Source organism: Neoarius graeffei, chromosome 25, assembly GCF_027579695.1.
Source record: "Neoarius graeffei isolate fNeoGra1 chromosome 25, fNeoGra1.pri, whole genome shotgun sequence".
NCBI lineage: Eukaryota > Metazoa > Chordata > Actinopteri > Siluriformes > Ariidae > Neoarius > Neoarius graeffei.
The window spans coordinates 28639383-28657271 of NC_083593.1; the positions used below are offsets into that span (position 1 = coordinate 28639383).

The following is a 17889-nucleotide window of genomic DNA, read 5'->3' on the forward strand; positions in this document are numbered from 1 at the left end:
AAAAGTGTTTAGTGAGCTGTCCATTGTAAGTTGAAAAGGCCTCAGCTTCATTGATAGACGTGTATTGATCCAGAGATCATGGCCTTGATGGCCAACACTTCGACGGCTTTCAGAAGCAACAAAAGAGCAGCGGAACGAAAGAGAGTCCCAAATGGACTGAAGGAAGATTTATGTACGCAGGAGTTTCAAAGAGAAAACAAGCTGCTGTATTAACACTTTCATTCAAATTCTTGTTTAATGTCCATGTAATATATTCAGAATAGACTATCACAATATACATAATATCAACTGCAGTCATTCATTATGCAAACCCTTTCGGACTGTTCATGACAGACATACTGATATTGAATATTTGCCTTCTAAACCAGCCAGAAACAAATTAATCCAACATATTAAATTAGTCACGAGTTAAAAAGAACATTTGAGTTTAATTTGTAAATTTTGAAACTATTTTCCATGCATCAATTTAATTTATCACTATTGACAAAAACATGAATTGAAATGTTACCAGTACTACATTATTTGCTTGAGAAGCATTTGTCACTTTTTGTAATTTTAAGAAAGATGCCTCAAGTCAGACAAAAACCTTCCAAGTTGACTCTGATATGGGTATAATTAATGTTTAATAAAAGAAAAAAAAGGGGGGGGAGCCAAATTGACCAATTTTTAAAGATTAAGATGTAAACCTGATAGTTTAAAAAAACAGCTAATGTTCAACAATATTAATAAATATACTATTTTATAATTTAAATATTTCTAATAATGAATATCTGCCAATACCTGTAGTATAGCTTGCCTAAAAACAGTCCAGTTTTATTCACTATACCATTGATGTACTGTACTGATTTATTTGGGATATTCCCATCTTCCAAATCCTCACATACATCATCCATTCAAAAACTAAACCTGAAAAAAAAATATAATTTCTAAATGGGTTTCTATAAAAAAAAAGATTCTAAACACCAAAAACAGAGTAATTTTTCCACAGTATAATGTTTATAATTGAGCCATGCTATTGAGCCACCACTACAAAGTTTTTTAATGTTGTAACAACTAGACATCAAGCAAAAGGAAATCCTCATGAAAAAAAGAGTTCAACAAGTCGCAATGATTTCATGCATTGGCCCCCAGGCTGACACACAGAAAGTGTTTTCCTCAAAACTGTTGCATGAACATAGCCGTGACATTCCTGACAAAGAATGGAAAATGGAATTTATCCGGAATAGAAACAATGAAGCAGAGTATAATCCATGCATAACCAATCGATCATCTTTTCAATCTTTGTACTATGATGAACACCAATGGAAAACTGTCTACAGCACACAGCTGTATCATGGCATGGAATTTTTTTTTTTGCATTCACACAATGGACAAAATCATAAGATACTGGTTCCAGAAGCCCAGACTAGGAGCAGATATGGAACAGATTGTGGTAGGGACTTTACCTTTCCTGCGGTGACTCCTGTCTCTACGTGATGGATGTGCATATGCCAGGCGATGGTGATAATTTCCTTTACCCTCTGCCCTCTGTGACCTCTTAGACACCTGTAGCTGTTGATCCTTGGGTGAACATGTGCAGTGGCACTTGCAGTGACCTGATGCTTGCTCTGAGCAGGTGCACAGGAATGCCAACCAAAGCAGCCATGCTGAGAGCTGCATCTTCACATGGAAAAGATCCACACTGGAATGCACTTCTTTTCTACGCTCCCACTGCTCGGTTCCTCCCTAGAGTGCCATCCCAGTGGAGGGCAAGCCTAAATCAAGCTTTAGCTGATCGCCACCAGCAGACCTGTGCTAAGTTATTTGGGGATTGTTATAAAGAATTTTCTTTATGTTCCCCCAGTGCTTTTTTCCACATTCCCTCCCTCATTCTCTCTCTTTCCCTCCTTCCTTCCCTCCCTCCCTCCCTCTCTCCCTGTTCTCTTTTGGAAAAGAAGTTGGAGGGCACAATGATTGAAAAACAAGTCTGAGACCCCATGCTGGGAGCAAGGAGGAGAGGAAAAGGACGGGGTGCTGTCTCCTCCAACAACATCTGTGTCATTCGTTCTGCACGTCCCACAGATAGAGAACAAGGCTGGGATGTGGGGCCAGGAGGGGATGGGAAGGGGGTACGTACGATAGGCGATGCAAGGCAAAGGAGGGAGGATGGGCCCTTTACTGATGAGCATCAGTTTCATTAATCATGTGCCTACAAGTGATCAAATCTACAACATACTTTCTTTTAAAACATCAAATGGCCACAAAAAAAAATGCATCTTATCCATACCCTTCATCTTGGGCAAGTCAACACATTCCTGTTACTTCGTTCCACAAGCTTACCACTTACTCAGAAAAGCTGTTGAGAGGCCAAGAGGGAGTGATTTCAAACAAAACTGACCTTCCCCAATGGCTTTAGTAGCTTGTATAGCATGAAAGGCATCACTTTTGTTGTGGCCCATTCAGAGTTTCCAGACTATTTCTCGATCTCAAACTCGCCCTTTATCTCCTCGGAGCAATGAAAACGTCGAGCTGAGCAACTGAAATGGCTAATGCAACTGGAACATTTTCACTTGTTAAGTAGAAGTTCTCTCACCATAACTGAATGCCATTTAATTTCCACCTCAAACATATCAATTAATCTGACAGCAGGAATGTTGTGGCTTTTGATTGTTGAGGGAATGACGTGCTTGAAAAAAGGCACAAAGGAGGCATTTTTTCCCTGCCACCCCCATCAGTGGCGAAAGAGTTTGGAAAGGGTTTGCCCTAGGCAGAAAGAGCCAGAAGAAATTTGTTCTTGCCTGTTCACACAGTGTGGGGCTCAAACATCATCGTGGCTGAGTGGTCAGAATCAAACAAGAGGCAGAAAGCGATTAGTCTCATAGAGACAGACCCAGTGTCACTCGCTCCAGGCCCACTGATTTGCTTCACTGTGAACACAAGGACCATGCTGGGCAACAGGCCTGACCTGTTCTGGGCTTAAACCCCACAACTTCCTAACTAATTTTAGGCTGGAGACCACACACACACACACACACACACACACACACACACACACACACACACACATTGCTGTGAACCTTAGGTCTATACAGATACAGTATTACTGTGCTTCGGATGGACATGTGGTAATTATGAACATTCAAGATCATACATTGTATGAACAAAGAATGAAATAATACTACAAATATACACTATATTTGAATATACCTTCTGAATACACTCTCCTCAAGGTTTGGATGCTTAAATCATGCTAGCATTCCCAAGGGAACGACTCTAGATGTATGAGTCAAATAAAAACCTTAAAATGGCAACATAAATTAAGGGGTACCACCGTCACTAGTGCCACACTATCATTTGCGATGCTCAATGCAACTTTGAGGGCCTGGACTTTTGCATATTGGTCTTGTTGCAGCACAACAATGTATGGCTCCATACGGCACATCACACTGATGCAACCATTGACTGTTAAAAACATGGATGGTGTAGATCTGTTGCTTCCCATTCTATTGAGATGAAGTCAAAATACCTCTGCCATGTTGTTAAATTTGGAGACAGAGTCTGTGCAGTAGAGACAAGAGTCAAAGTCAGGCACATCCACTCCTGCTCCCAAGGTCCAGCACATCACAGAATGTCTTCACTGTGGAAATCAATCTTACATCTATCCAGAGAGCTTAAATAGTTTGAGCAGGAGATATCATTTCATAAATACAGATACGTTTATGAAGGACATTTATCATATTGCTATTCTGAGCACCCTGTAAACTAACTAGCCTACTTATAAAATCCATCTTAATGTTACTGGTAGTGCATGTGTTCACTTACGAACAAATGGCTTTTGTGCAAAGTTCGATAGCTGGCTGGCTGGATGTCTTCAATACTGAAATAATATTGCTACCAAGATTGCTACATGGTTAGGTAGCTAGTGCAATTAAACTCACCTTTTCTTATTCAAACAATCAGTGTTTCAAATGTTGTTAAGAGAAATGGCTAACAACATGTACTTGCGCATGCATCTAGAAAAGTCCAAATAAGTATATGATTGTAAATTCTGGGTGAAGTTAGTTGGCTGTAGCCGACCTCTTCTGGCCAAGGCTGTCAATCACTTCATTCCCAAATGTATCCATGCCTTCTTACAATATAGTATAAAAATGCTTTAAAAACCAATTTCTACAGATATCAGCACAGGGAAAGCCAACTCTTTGAATTAGATACTGAAGATGGAAAGACAGTTTAGATGAGTTTAAATGATATGTTTGTGCATAAATAAATAAATAAATAAATAAATAAGAGAAAAGTGACATGGAAAATAGGCTATTTTGTCATTGAAATACATGGGGATGGGATGTGCTAAAAATTGTACTGTAGCCCATCAGCAGGGGCGCTAGACCAGCGGTGGGTTCACTTTTTAGAGATGATACACTGTCCATTTATTTATTTATTTTTAAACAGTCAGAATCAATGATTGCAACAATTACGTACAAGGGTACTTCAAAAAGTTCTCGGCCTCACCTGGAAACAGTGGGCATCACTCCTATTTTGGGGCAAAACTGTATACTATAAAGCCTTATGTCACTGTCCACAAAAACTCAAATGAAAGAAGCAATCAAAGAAAAGAGGAGAGGAACACTTTGAGGTGGTGTGCTGTTGCTCCAGTACAATGCACCCCTCCACACAGCACAGGTGACAATGGCAGAAGCAGCCAAATGTGACTTTAAACTGTTGCCCCATGCACCTTACTCACCCAACCTGGCATCGTCTGACTTCTGTCTGTTTCCCAAATTGAAATCCCACTTGTGTGGTCACCATTTTCAGAGTGGTGATGAAGTCATCCATGCTGTTGAAGAGTATCTGGAACCTCAAAATGTTACCTTCTTACACTAAGGGATAGCGAAGTTTGAACATTGGTGGACCAAGTGCATTGAAGTTAAAGAAACTATGTTGAAAAATAATGCAAGAATAATCTTTCTCCTGTGAGGTTTTCTGAGTGAGGCCAAGAACTTTCTGATATGCCCTTATACCTGCAGTCTGTCTGTCATATCCATCATACTCATCATATTTTACTCTGAGTTACATATTTCCATATTTTAGAACATTAAAGGAGGCACTGCATGGAAAGAGCTTTCAGCTGGATAAAGAAGTGCAGCAAATGGTGCATCAGTGGCTACACATGCCAATGTCAGACTGCAGGCACTCACGGATGTATGTGCAGGGGAGAGCGGGGATGCAAACAGGAAGTGTAGCCAAATCAGAAAGCAAACTCAAAGTCAGAAAGCAGGCAGGGGTCAGTCGATCAGCAAACAGAATAGTAGAGAGCAGACTAGAGAGTGAAACACATAAATGTAGCAAAGGTCCAAGAAACTAGAGGCAGGCAGACAAGAAAGGCTCAGTATGACTAGGTTTGTCAGGGTGCTGGGTGTGAAATTTCTGTGTCAACAGGGGGTCCAGAATGTCTTTGGCTTCCACCCGGCTACGTTCCTCTGGTCCATAAGCCTTCCCACTCTACCAGGTATTCCAACTGTCCTCTTCTCCTTCTAGAATCAAGGATTCTGTTTACCTGGTAGATGGGTTCTCCCTCAAGACTCAGAGGCTGGTGTTCCTGGACGAGAGCATTCTCAACAAGTGGACCTTGAATAGCAGGTTTCAGACAGGGCACATGGGATGTAGGAGCTGTGTGACTGTGCGGTGGGAACTCTAGGTAGGAGACCTCGTTGATGCAACATAGCACCTTGTATGGGCCGATATAGCATTCCTATAGTTTCTTGCATGAACTGGGTTCCTTGAGGTCACATGGAGACTCATACCCTGTCGCCTGGTGAAAATCCGGATTGTTACCTCGGTATTTGTCGGCTTACTCTTTGTACTTGGTGTTCACCACCTCAATATGCTGGTGAACCTCCTCCCATACTGCTTGGCTTCTGGAGAACCAATCCTCCACTGCTTGTACCTGTGCTGGTGAGTCATCCCACAGGAACAGGGGTGGTTGGTAGCCAAGCACTGGAAAGGTGCTAACTGTGCAGCTAAGTGCTTGAGTGAGTTTTGTGCATACTCGACCCACGGAATGAAGCAAGACCAGTCCCCCTGGTTCCTCATGCAAAAGATTCTTAAGAAACAACCAATCTCCTGGTTGGCTCATTCCACCTGGCTGTTGGACTGTGGATGGTATCTAGACATGAGGCTTACAGTGGTGCTTGAAAGTTTGTGAACCCTTTAGAATTTTCTATATTTCTGCATAAATATGATCGAAAACATCATCAGATTTCCACACAAGTCCTAAAAGTAGATAAAGAGAACCCAGTTAAACAAATGAGACAAAAATATTCCTCTTCGTCTTCTTCCGCTTATCCGGGACCGGGTCGCGGAGGCAGCAGTCTAAGCATGGAAGCCCAAACTTCCCTTTCCCCAGACACCTCGGCCAGCTCCTCGGGAAGAACACCGAGGCGTTCCCAGGCCAGCCGAGAGACATAGTCCCTCCAGCGTGTCCTGGGTCTTCCCCGGGGCCTCCTCCCGGGGGGACATGCCTGGAACACCTCCCCAGGGAGGCGTCCAGGAGGCATCCGAAAAAGATGCCCGAGCCACCTCAGCTGGTTCCTCTCAATGTGGAGGAGCAGCGGCTCTACTCCGAGCTCCTCTCAAGTGACTGTGCTTCTCACCCTATCTCTAAGGGAGCGCCCAGCCACCCTGCGAAGGAAACTCATTTCAGCCACTTGTATCCGCGATCTTGTTCTTTCTGTCATTACCCAAAGCTCATGACCATAGGTGAGAGTCGGAACGTAGATCGACCGGTAAATTGAGAGCTTCGCCTTTTGGCTCAGCTCCTTCTTCACCACGACGGACCGGTAAAGCGACCGCATCACTGCGGAGGCTGCACCGATCTGCCTGTCGATCTCACACTCTATCCTTCCCTCACTCGTGAACAAGATCCCGAGATACTTAAACTCCTCCACTTGAGGCAGGACTTCTCCACCAACCTGGAGAGGGCAAGCCACCCTTTTCCGGTCGAGAACCATGGCCTCGGACTTGGAGGTGCTGATTCTCATCCCAGCCGCTTCACACTCGACTGTAAACCGCCCCAGTGCATGCTGAAGGTCCTGGTTTGAAGAAGCCAACAGGACAACATCATCCGCAAAAAGCAGAGATGAAATCCTGTGGTTCCCAAACAGGATTCCTTCCGGCCCCTGGCTGCGCCTAGAAATTCTGTCCATAAAAATTATGAACAGAACCAGTGACAAAGGGCAGCCCTGCCGGAGTCCAACATGCACTGGGAACAGGTCTGACTTACTGCCGGCAATGCGAACCAGACTCCTGCTCCATTCGTACAGGGACCGGACAGCCCTTAGCAAAGAGCCCCGAACCCCATACTCCCGAAGCACCCCCCACAGAATACCACAGGGGACACGGTCGAATGCCTTCTCCAGATCCACAAAGCACATGTGGACTGGTTGGGCAAACTCCCATGAACCCTCGAGCACCCTATGAAGGGTATAGAGCTGGTCCAGTGTTCCGCGACCAGGATGAAAACCACATTGTTCCTCCTGGATCCGAGGTTCGACTATTGGTCGAATTCTCCTCTCCAGTACCCTGGAGTAAACTTTCCCTGGGAGGCTGAGAAGTGTGATTCCCCTATAATTGGAGCACACTCTCCGGTCCCCTTTCTTAAAAAGAGGGACCACCACCCCAGTCTGCCACTCCAGAGGCACTGTCCCCGACCGCCACACGATGTTGCAGAGGCGTGTCAACCAAGACAGCCCCACAACATCCAGAGACTTGAGATACTCAGGGCGGATCTCATCCACCCCCGGTGCCCTGCCACCGAGGAGCTTGCAAACCACCTCAGTGACTTCGGCTTGGGTAATGGACGAGTCCACCTCTGAGTCATCAGCCTCAGTCTCCTCAGTGGAAGACATGACGGTGGGATTGAGGAGATCCTCAAAGTATTCCTTCCACCGCCCGACAATGTCCCCAGTCAAGGTCAACAGCTCCCCACCTGCACTGTAAACAGTGTTGGCAGAGTACTGCTTCCCCCTCCTGAGGTGCCGGACGGTTTGCCAGAATTTCTTTGAGGCCGACCGATAGTCCTTCTCCATGGCCTCCCCGAACTCCTCCCAGTTCTGAGTTTTTGCCTCCACAACTGCCCGAGCTGCAGCACGCCTGGCCTGCCAATACCCGTCGGCTGCCTCAGGAGTCCCGGAGGTCAACATGGCCCGATAGGACTCCTTCTTCAGCTTGACGGCATCCCTTACTTCCGGTGTCCACCACCGGGTTCGGGGATTGCCGCCACGACAGGCACCGGAGACCTTGCAGCCACAGCTCCGAACAGCTGCGTCCACAATGGAGGTAGAGAACATGGTCCACTCAGACTCAATGTCCCCCGCCTCCCTCGGAAGCTGGGAAAAGCTCTCCCGGAGGTGGGAGTTAACAAGCCAGGCCCGGGGTTGGGGCTCGTATGCGAGTGCTTGGTGGCCGGGCCTTTGCCCATGGGGCCCGGCCGGGCTCAGCCCGAAGAGGTGATGTGGGCCCGACCTCCTGTGGGTTCACCACCCACAGAGGTAGCAGTAGGGGTTTGGTGCAGTGTGGATTGGGTGGCAGTCGAAGGCAGGGGCCTCGATGACCTGATCCCCGGACACAGCGGCTGGCTGTTGGGACATGGAATGTCACAAAAATATTATACTTGGTCATTTATTTATTGAGGAAAATTATCCAATATTACATATCTGTGAGTGGCAAAAGTATGTGAACCTTTGCTTTCAGTATCTGGTGTGACCCCCTTGTGCAGCAATAACTGCAGCTAAATGTTTGCGGTAACTGTTGATCAGTCCTGCACACCGGCTTGGAGGAATTTTAGCCCATTCCTCCGTACAGAACAGCTTCAACTCTGGGATGTTGGTGGGTTTCCTCACATGAACTGCTCGCTTCAGGTCCTTCCACAACATTTCCATTGGATTAAGGTCAGGACTTTGACTTGGCCATTCCAAAACATTAACTTTATTCTTCTTTAACCATTCTTTGGTAGAACAACTTGTGTGTTTAGAGTCATCGTCTTGCTGCATGACCCACCTTCTCTTGAGATTCAGTTCATGGACAGATGTCCTGACATTTTCCTTTAGAATTCGCTGGTATAATTCAGAATTCATTGTTCCATCAATGATGGCAAGCCGTCCTGGCCCAGATGCAGCAAAACAGGCCCAAACCATGATACTACCACCACCATGTTTCACAGATGGGATAAGGTTCTTATGCTGGAATGCAGTGTTTTCCTTTCTCCAAACATAACGCTTCTCATTTAAACCAAAAAGTTCTATTTTGGTCTCATCCGTCCACAAAACATTTTTCCAATAGCCTTCTGGCTTGTCCACATGATCTTTAGCAAACTGCAGATGAGCAGCAATGTTCTTTTTGGAGAGCAGTGGCTTTCTCCTTGCAACCCTGCAATGCACACCATTGTTGTTCAGTGTTTTCTTGATGGTGGACTCATGAACATTAACATTAGCCAATGTGAGAGAGGCGTTCAGTTGCTTAGAAGTTACCCCGGGGTCCTTTGTGACCTCGCCGACTATTACATGCCTTGCTCTTGGAGTGATCTTTGTTGGTTGACCACTCCTGGGGAGGGTAACAATGGTCTTGAATTTCCTCCATTTGTACACAATCTGTCTGACTGTGGATTGGTGGAGTCCAAACTCTTTTTAGAGATGGTTTTGTAAACTTTTCCAGCCTGATGAGCATCAACAATGCTTTTCTGAGGTCCTCAGAAATCTCCTTTGTTCATGCCATGATACACTTCCACAAACGTGAAGCTCAGACTTTGATAGAACCCTGTTCTTTAAATAAAACAGGGTGCCCACTCACACCTGATTGTCATCCCATTGATTGAAAACATCTGACTCTAATTTCACCTTCAAATTAACTGCTAATCCTAGAAGTTCACATACTTTTGCCACTCACAGATATGTAATATTGGATCATTTTCCTCAATAAATAAATGACCAAGTATAATATTTTTGTCTCATTTGTTTAACTGGGTTCTCTTTATCTACTTTTAGGACTTGTGTGAAAATCTGATGATGTTTTAGGTCATATTTATGCAGAAATATAGAAAATTCTAAAGGGTTCACAAATTTTCAAGCACCACTGTACTTACTGGGGACCATTGTCACTGACAATATCCTCAGGGATACCAAAGTATCTGAATACGTTCTGAAATAACAGTTCTGCTGTCTGAAAAGCAGTAGGAATGTCCAGTAAGGGAATAAGTCTCAGCACCTTCAAAAATCGGTCCACAGTAACCATGATGGTTGTATTACCCTGAGATGGTGGTAGGTCAGTGATAAACTCAATGGCCATGTGGGACCATGGTCTCTGAGGTACAAGGAGGGGACACAGCTTACCAGAGGGAGGGGCTCATGGAACCTTTACCTGGGTGTATTCAGAGCAGGAGGCAATGAAGTGGTTGATTTTGGTCCACATCTTCTCCCACCAATACTTACTCCTTTGCATTTGGTAAGTTCTTTGACTACTAGGGTGACCTGTAGCAGGATATGCATGTGCCCATGTGATGAGTTTACTTCGAAGGGGCTTGGAGACGTATAGCAGGTCAGGAGGACAGTCCTCTGGGCGCCTTCAAGGTTGGGAGGCTCTTATCTCTTTATCCAAGTCCCAGGTGATTGTCTGAATGAAGGAATCTAGTGCAAGAACAGGATGAGGTTTGGGGTTATGAGGTGCCGGGCTGAAGGTTCAGGACAGAGCATCTGCCTTAGTGTTCTTTGACCCAGGATGAAAGGAGATTGTGAAATTGAATCTCATGAAGAAGAGGGCCCATTGGGCTTGACGTGGGTTCAATCTCTTTGCCTTTTTGAGATATTCTAAACTCTTGTGGTTGGTTAGTATCATGAAGGGGTGTGTAGCTCCCTCTAAGCAGTGCCTCCATTCCTCAAGGGCGAGCTTGATGGCTAGTAGCTCACGATTCACAACGTCATAGTTCCTCTCAGCTGATGAGAGCTTTTTTTGAAAAGAAAGCCACAGGGTGAAGCTTGGGTTTCTCGCTGAAGCGCTGGGATAGTACTCCTCCCACTCCAGTCTCTGAGGCATCCATCTCGACTGTGAATGGCTTGGTTGGGTCAGGATGTTGCAGGATTGGAACTGAGGTGAATGCAGTCTTGAGTCGGCAGAAGGCTTCCTCAGCTGCAGGGTTCCAGTAAAGATGCTTGGGTCCCTTCTTAAGCAAGGCGGTTAAGGGAGCCGCAATGATGCCAAAACCTCTGCAAAAGCATTGATAGAAGTTAGCAAAACCTAGAAAACGTTGAAGCTCCTTCACAGACATGGGTACTGGCAAAGATGTGATGGCAGACACCTCGGAGGAATCCATGCTGACTCCTTCTGCACTGATGTACCCCAGAAATGAAATCTGACGTAAATGGAATTCACATTTCTCAGCTTTAACGTAGAGGTGATTACTGAGTAGACACTTAAGAACTGACGTCTTCCAGGTGACTTGCTTCATCAGAAGAGTAGATCAGGATGTCGTTAATGTATGCGATTACAAACTTCCCCAGCATGTCCTGGAGGACGTCATTTATTAGGCATTGGAAGATGCTTGACGCTGAAGAAAGGCCATATGGCATGACCCGGTACTCAAAATGGCCAGCAGTGGTACTGAAAGCAGTCTTCCATTCATTGCCCTCTCGGATTCTGATTAGGTTGTATGCACTGCAGAGGTCAAGTTTAGAAAAGATTCTTGCTGTTAGGCTTTTGCTGGGATTCGAACCTGGTTCGCTGGTGTGATAATCCAGCAAACCTCCACTAGGCCACCAGGGGGATGACACAAATGCAGAGGTGTGAGGCGGAAGTAGAAAAAGTATCAAAAGGTTTATTTACAATATATACAAAAAAATCCAAAAAGTATAAACCAAAATGCTCAGAAGATCTTAAGGGAAAAAATAAAAAAATCCAAAAGTTCAAAGTCAATACAAAAGCCAAAAAAACTAGAAAAGAAAAGGCAAAAATACCAAACACTCAGAAGATTCACAAAGTCAAAAAAACAAAATCCACAAAGTCCAAAAGAAAGCAAAAATACAAAGAACACAAGGACATGGACGAGGAAATCAGAACAGAGGTAACTGGAGCTTAAACATAACAGCACAAAGACTCCGTGACAAGAGGACTGAACTCAGGGGGTATAAATACACAAAATAAATTGGAAACAGGTGACACTAATGAAAACAGGCAATCAACACCAACCCAAAACACAGGACACAGTGGCAACCTCTAGAGGCCAAAACAAACATAGACAAAAAACAGGAAATAACAGCGGCTTCTAGAGGCCAAAACAGTCCCAGTCCTAACAGGACCCCCCCCCCAGGAGCGTCTCCTGACGTTCCCAGGGTGATCCGGATGGGCTGAATGGAAGTCCCGACACAGTTCTTTATCTAAGACATCCCGAGCGGGAACCCAGCAGCGCTCCTCAGGACCATAGCCCTCCCAGTCCACAAGATATTGCAGCCCGCCGCGGACCAGGCGGGAGTCAAGCAGGCAATGCACGGTGAACACAGTCTGACCCTGGAAGATGCGGGTGGGTGGGGGGTTCCTAGGGGCAGGGGCATACGTGGACGTCAGTACGGGCCGCAACAGGGAAACATGGAATGTGGGGTTGATCCTCAGAGTCCGGGGCAACTGGAGCCGGTAGGAGACAGGGTTCACCCTGCGCACCACCTTGAAGGGGCCAATGTAGCGAGGAGCCAGCTTGTGGTTCTCCACCCACAGCAGAAGGTCCTTAGTGGACAGCCAAACCCGCTGCCCAGGGCGGAAAGCGTGGGCAGGTCTTCTATGGCGGTTGGCCTGAGTCTGGTTGGTTCTGGAGGTCTGGATGAGGGTCTTCCTGACCTTGCTCCAGGTCTTGCGACACCGTCTCACATATTGGTTGACCGAGGGCACCCCCGCATCCTCCTCCTGGTCCGGGAACAGAGGTGGCTGGAACCCGAATTGGCACTGGAATGGCAACAGCTTGGTGGCCGATGACTGCAGGGTGTTGTGGGCGGACTCTGCCCATGGCAGCCAGGTGCTCCACAATGTCGGGTTATCCATAGCCAGGCCTCGCAGGGTGGTTTCCAGGTCCTGGTTGAGCCTCTCCGTCTGACCATTGGACTGTGGGTGAAACCCAGAGGAGAGGCTGGCAGTGGCTCCGATTGACCTTGCAGAACCCGTGCCACACTCGGGAGGAGAACTGGGGCCCTCGGTCTGAGACGATGTCCTGTGGGAGACCAAAGACTCGGAAGACATGATTAAAAATAAGTTTCGCTGTTTCAAGAGCAGAAGGGAGTTTGCACAGTGGTATGAAGCGGCAGGCCTTCGAGAATCTGTCGACTAAAACCAAAATGACAGTGTTACCTTGAGACTCAGGGAGACCCGTGATGAAGTCGACTGCCACGTGGGACCAGGGACGCCGGGGAATGGTCAGAGGATGCAGGAGACCCTGGGGACGCTGTCGCGGGTTCTTGGTTCTGGTGCAGACCTCACAGGACAGGACAAATGACCTTACTTCCTTCTCCATGTTAGACCACCAGAAGCGTCTTTTCAGGAAGTCCAGGGTCCTCCGAGCTCCCGGGTGGGCAGTGAGAGGGGAAGAGTGACCCCACTGGAGAACCTTGGCCCGGGCTTGATGTGGGACGTACAAGAGGCCCAGTGGCCCCGTCCCAGGACCGGGGTCCTGGCGTTGGGCTCATCGGACGGCCTCCTCAATACCCCAGCGGGCAGGGGCCACAATCCGGGACACAGGGATGATAGGCCCGACTTCACTCTCCCTGTTAGTGGCAGAGAACAGCCTGGACAGTGCGTCAGGTTTGGTGTTCTTGGAGCCGGGGCGGTACGAGAGGGTGAAGTCAAACCGACTGAAAAACAGGGCCCACCTAGCCTGTCGTGGGTTCAGTCTTTTGGCTTGCTGGAGGTACTCCAGGTTCTTGTGGTCAGTCCAAACCAGGAATGGATGTTGCGCTCCCTCCAGCCAGTGCCTCCACTCCTCAAGGGCCAATTTGACAGCTAGCAGTTCTCGATCCCCCACATCGTACCGGGACTCCGCAGGACTCAGGCGGTGGGAGAAGTATGCGCAGGGGTGCAGCTTTCCTTCCGAACGTTGAGAGAGCACCGCGCCGACACCACTGTCCGAGGCATCCACCTCCACGATGAATGGTTGGGAGGTGTCCAGGAGGACCAGAATGGGTGCCATGCAGAAGCGATCCTTGAGGTCTTTGGACACCTTTTCCGCCTGAGGAGACCAGACATAAGATCCACCTGTCCCTTTGGTGAGGTCCGACATGGGTGCTGCTACAGAACTAAAGTTCCTGATAAACTTGCGGTAGAAGTTAGCAAATCCTAAGAACCGCTGAACCTCTTTGACGGACTTGGGAGTGGGCCAGTCCCGGACGGCCAGGGTCTTGGCTGGGTCCATTTGGAGTTGGCCTGTCCGTACAATAAATCCCAGAAAGGAGACCTCAGGAACATGAAATTCGCATTTCTGGGCCTTGGCGAACAGATTGTTCTGTCGCAGCCTCTGGAGAACCTGGTGGACATGGTGGCGGTGCTCCTGCATGGTCTTGGAAAAGATAAGGATGTCGTCGAGGTAGACAAAAACGTACAGGTTAATCATGTCCCTCAAGACGTCGTTGATTAGGGCCTGAAAAACAGCTGGTGCGTTGGTGAGTCCGAAGGGCATCACCTGGTATTCGTAGTGCCCAGACGGGGTGTTAAAGGCAGTCTTCCACTCGTCTCCCTGTCAGATACGGATGAGGTGGTATGCATTCCGTAGGTCCAACTTGGTGAAGACGGTGGCACCTTGGAGCAGGTCGAAAGCTGTGGACATCAGCGGAAGGGGATATCAGTTGCGCACAGTGATCTTGTTCAGGCCCCTGTAGTCAATACATGGTCGGAGCCCCCCATCCTTCTTGCCGACAAAGAAGAAGCCGGCACCAGCAGGTGAGGTGGAGGGTCGAATGAACCCAGAGACCAGGGCGTCTTTGAGGTATTCCTCCATGGCCTTGTGTTCTGGCTGAGAGAGGGAAAACAGTCTGCCACGAGGAGGGGTAGTCCCAGAGAGCAAGTCATAGGCCCGGTGCGGAGGAAGAACGGCGGCCCTGCTCTTGCTGAAGACCTCCTTGAGATCCCAGTACTCTGTGGGAACTTGAGATAGCTCGGTGAGATCAGGGGGCTCGGCCGGAGACACAGGGGAGCTAGAGAGCAGACAAGAGGCATGGCATGCAGGGCCCCATTCCACAACCTGGCTTGTTACCCAGTCTATGCGAGGGTTGTGGTGAGTAAGCCAAGGAAGGCCTAGAATAACTGGGAACTCAGGTGAAGGAATCAGGTGCAGGGATATTTCTTCCTTGTGACCTTGAGACTGGAGGAAGACTGGAGAAGTAACTTGGGTGACTCTTCCATCACCTAACGCTTGGCCATCAAGGGCAGACACAGACAGTGGGACTTCAAGAGGTGCAGTCGGGACATTGATACTTTGGGCGAAGTGAATATCCATAAAGTTCCCAGCCGCCCCTGAGTCTAACAAAGCTTGACAAGAGTGGACAGACTCACCCCAGGAGATGGAGACTGGGATGTAGATTCCTTGGCCAGGGAGTCCAGGAGAGAGGGTAGGCCCCGTCACAACCCTCCCTCAGCTGGACGGGGCGGTCCTTTTCCTGAGAGTTTGGGACATGATGCTCGGAAGTGACCAGGCTTGCCACAGTAGATGCAGCACTTGTCCCTCCTTCTGCACTCCCTCTCAGATGCGGAGAGGCGAGTACGACCCACTTGCATGGGTTCTGGACAGTTACTGGAGGAGGTAGACAGGCTCCAGGTAGAGGTAGGGAGGCTGGGGGGGCTCAGGACTTGGCGGCATTCTCTCATCCTGTTGTCCAGACGAGTAGAATGTGAGATGAGAGTTTCGAGGTCACTTGGGCATCCAATAGAGGCCAGGCCGTCCTTGATGGGGTCAGACAGACCATGGTGGAAGGCTGACACCAGGGCAGTCTCGTTCCATCCACTTACTGCTGTGAGCGTCCGGAACGAGATGGCGTAATCTGCGATGCTTCCTCCTTGCCAGATGGACATGAGCTTTCTGGCTGCGTCGGTACTGATGTCCGCCTGGTCGAAGACCCGAAGCATCTCTTCAGTAAATAGTTCAAAATCAGAGCACTCGGGTCCCCGTCTCTGCCAGATAGCTGTTGCCCAAGCTCGTGCCTTACCAGCTAACAAGGTTATCACAAAGGCGATCTTGCGGCGATCCGTAGTGTAGGTGGTAGGTTGTAGCTCAAAGGTGAGTTGGCACTGGGTAAGGAACTCCCGGCACTCACCGTGCTTGCCGTCATACCTCTGTGGTGCAGGAAGGCTGGGTTCGCGAGGTGAAGGAGACAGTGTGGTGGGAGGCACTGGAGCAGGAACAGGAGCTGGATCAGGATGAGGAGATGCAGGCAGAGGTGTCAGCTGTGCCAGGGTTTTCCCAATTTGCTGAAGCAGTTCCTCGTGGCGAGCAAGGGCCTCACGTTGGCTGGTGAGCATTCGTCCATGAGCTTCCATGGTCGCTCCGAAGCATGTCGGAGCTGCCATAATTCCCTGAAGGTTGGCCGGGTAGACAGTTGAAGTAGCCTCTGCTGAGTCGGTCATGACGGAGTCTTTCTGTTAGGGTTTTGCTGGGATTCGAACCTGGTTCGCTGGTGTGATAATCCAGCAAACCACCACTAGGCCACCAGGGGTATGACTCAAATGCAGAGGCATGAGGCGGAAGTAGAAAAAGTATCAAAAGGTTTATTTACAATATGTACAAAAAAAATCCAAAAAGTATAAACCAAAACGCTCAGAAGATCTTAAGGGAAAAAATAAAAAATCCAAAAGTTCAAAGTCAATACAAAAGCCAAAAAAACTAGAAAAGAAAAGGCAAAAATACCAAACACTCAGAAGATTCACAAAGTCAAAAAACAAAATCCACAAAGTCCAAAAGAAAACAAAAATACAAAGAACACAAGGACATGGACGAGGAAATCGGAACAGAGGTAACTGGAGCTTAAACATAACAGCACAAAGACTCCGTGACAAGAGGACTGAACTCAGGGGGTATAAATACACAAAATAAATTGGAAACAGGTGACACTAATGAAAACAGGCAATCAACACCAACCCAAAACACAGGACACAGTGGCGACCTCTAGAGGCCAAAACAAACATAGACAAAAAACAGGAAATAACAGCGGCCTCTAGAGGCCAAAACAGTCCCAGTCCTAACACTTGCAGAACGTAGTTGCTCTAATGCAGAGGGAACCAGTGGAAGAGGATATGGGTACTTTACAGATATTTGATTTAGTCCTCTGAAGTCTATGCAAGGTCAAAGGCCTCCTCCCTTCTTCTCCACAAAGAAGAATCCTGCAGAGGCAGGTGACTTGGAGAGACGAATGCAACCCTGTTTGAGTGCTTCCTGGATGTACTCCTCCATGGCAGCTTATTCCTTCTGGGAAAGAGGGTAGGTGTGGTGGTAGGCCACAAGCCTTACCCTTCCTAAAAAACTCCTTCAGGTCAGAATAACATTCAGGTGCATTGTCCAATGAATCTGGTTCAGGACTTTCAACAGAAGTAAACAAAATGCAGAGTTGTGGATGTAACAAACAGTTCTGAAAGCATGTGGGGGACCATTGGAGGATTTCCTTGTTCTGCCAAGATATCAGTGGATCCTGGAGCTGTAACCATGGCCAACCCAGGATGATGTCATGGTTAACCACAGAAGTCACAAAGAGTGAAATGAGTTCTGAATGGAGAGCTCCAACTTGAATGCTAATGGGAGTGGTTCTAGTAGTGATGAGACCATCTCCTATTGGTCCTCCATCAATGGTCCTGATGCTGACTGGACTCTGCAGAGGGGTTGTGGGCAGATCGAATTCCTGGATG

The 17889-nt window shown here is 47.7% G+C and overlaps 1 protein-coding gene across 3 annotated transcripts in view; it reads right to left on the reverse strand.

Annotated features, from left to right (window-relative positions):
• robo4 (roundabout, axon guidance receptor, homolog 4 (Drosophila)) overlaps positions 1 to 1826 on the reverse strand; it is a 129719-nt gene extending 127893 nt beyond the window's left edge. For all 3 annotated transcript variants that reach the window (XM_060909274.1, XM_060909273.1, XM_060909276.1), the window contains exon 1: positions 1446 to 1826. In XM_060909274.1, coding sequence (XP_060765257.1) covers positions 1446 to 1659 — 214 coding nt within the window. In that variant the 5' untranslated portion in view covers positions 1660 to 1826. The remainder of the gene's footprint in view (positions 1 to 1445) is intronic.
• Between the last annotated feature and the right edge of the window lie 16063 nt (positions 1827 to 17889).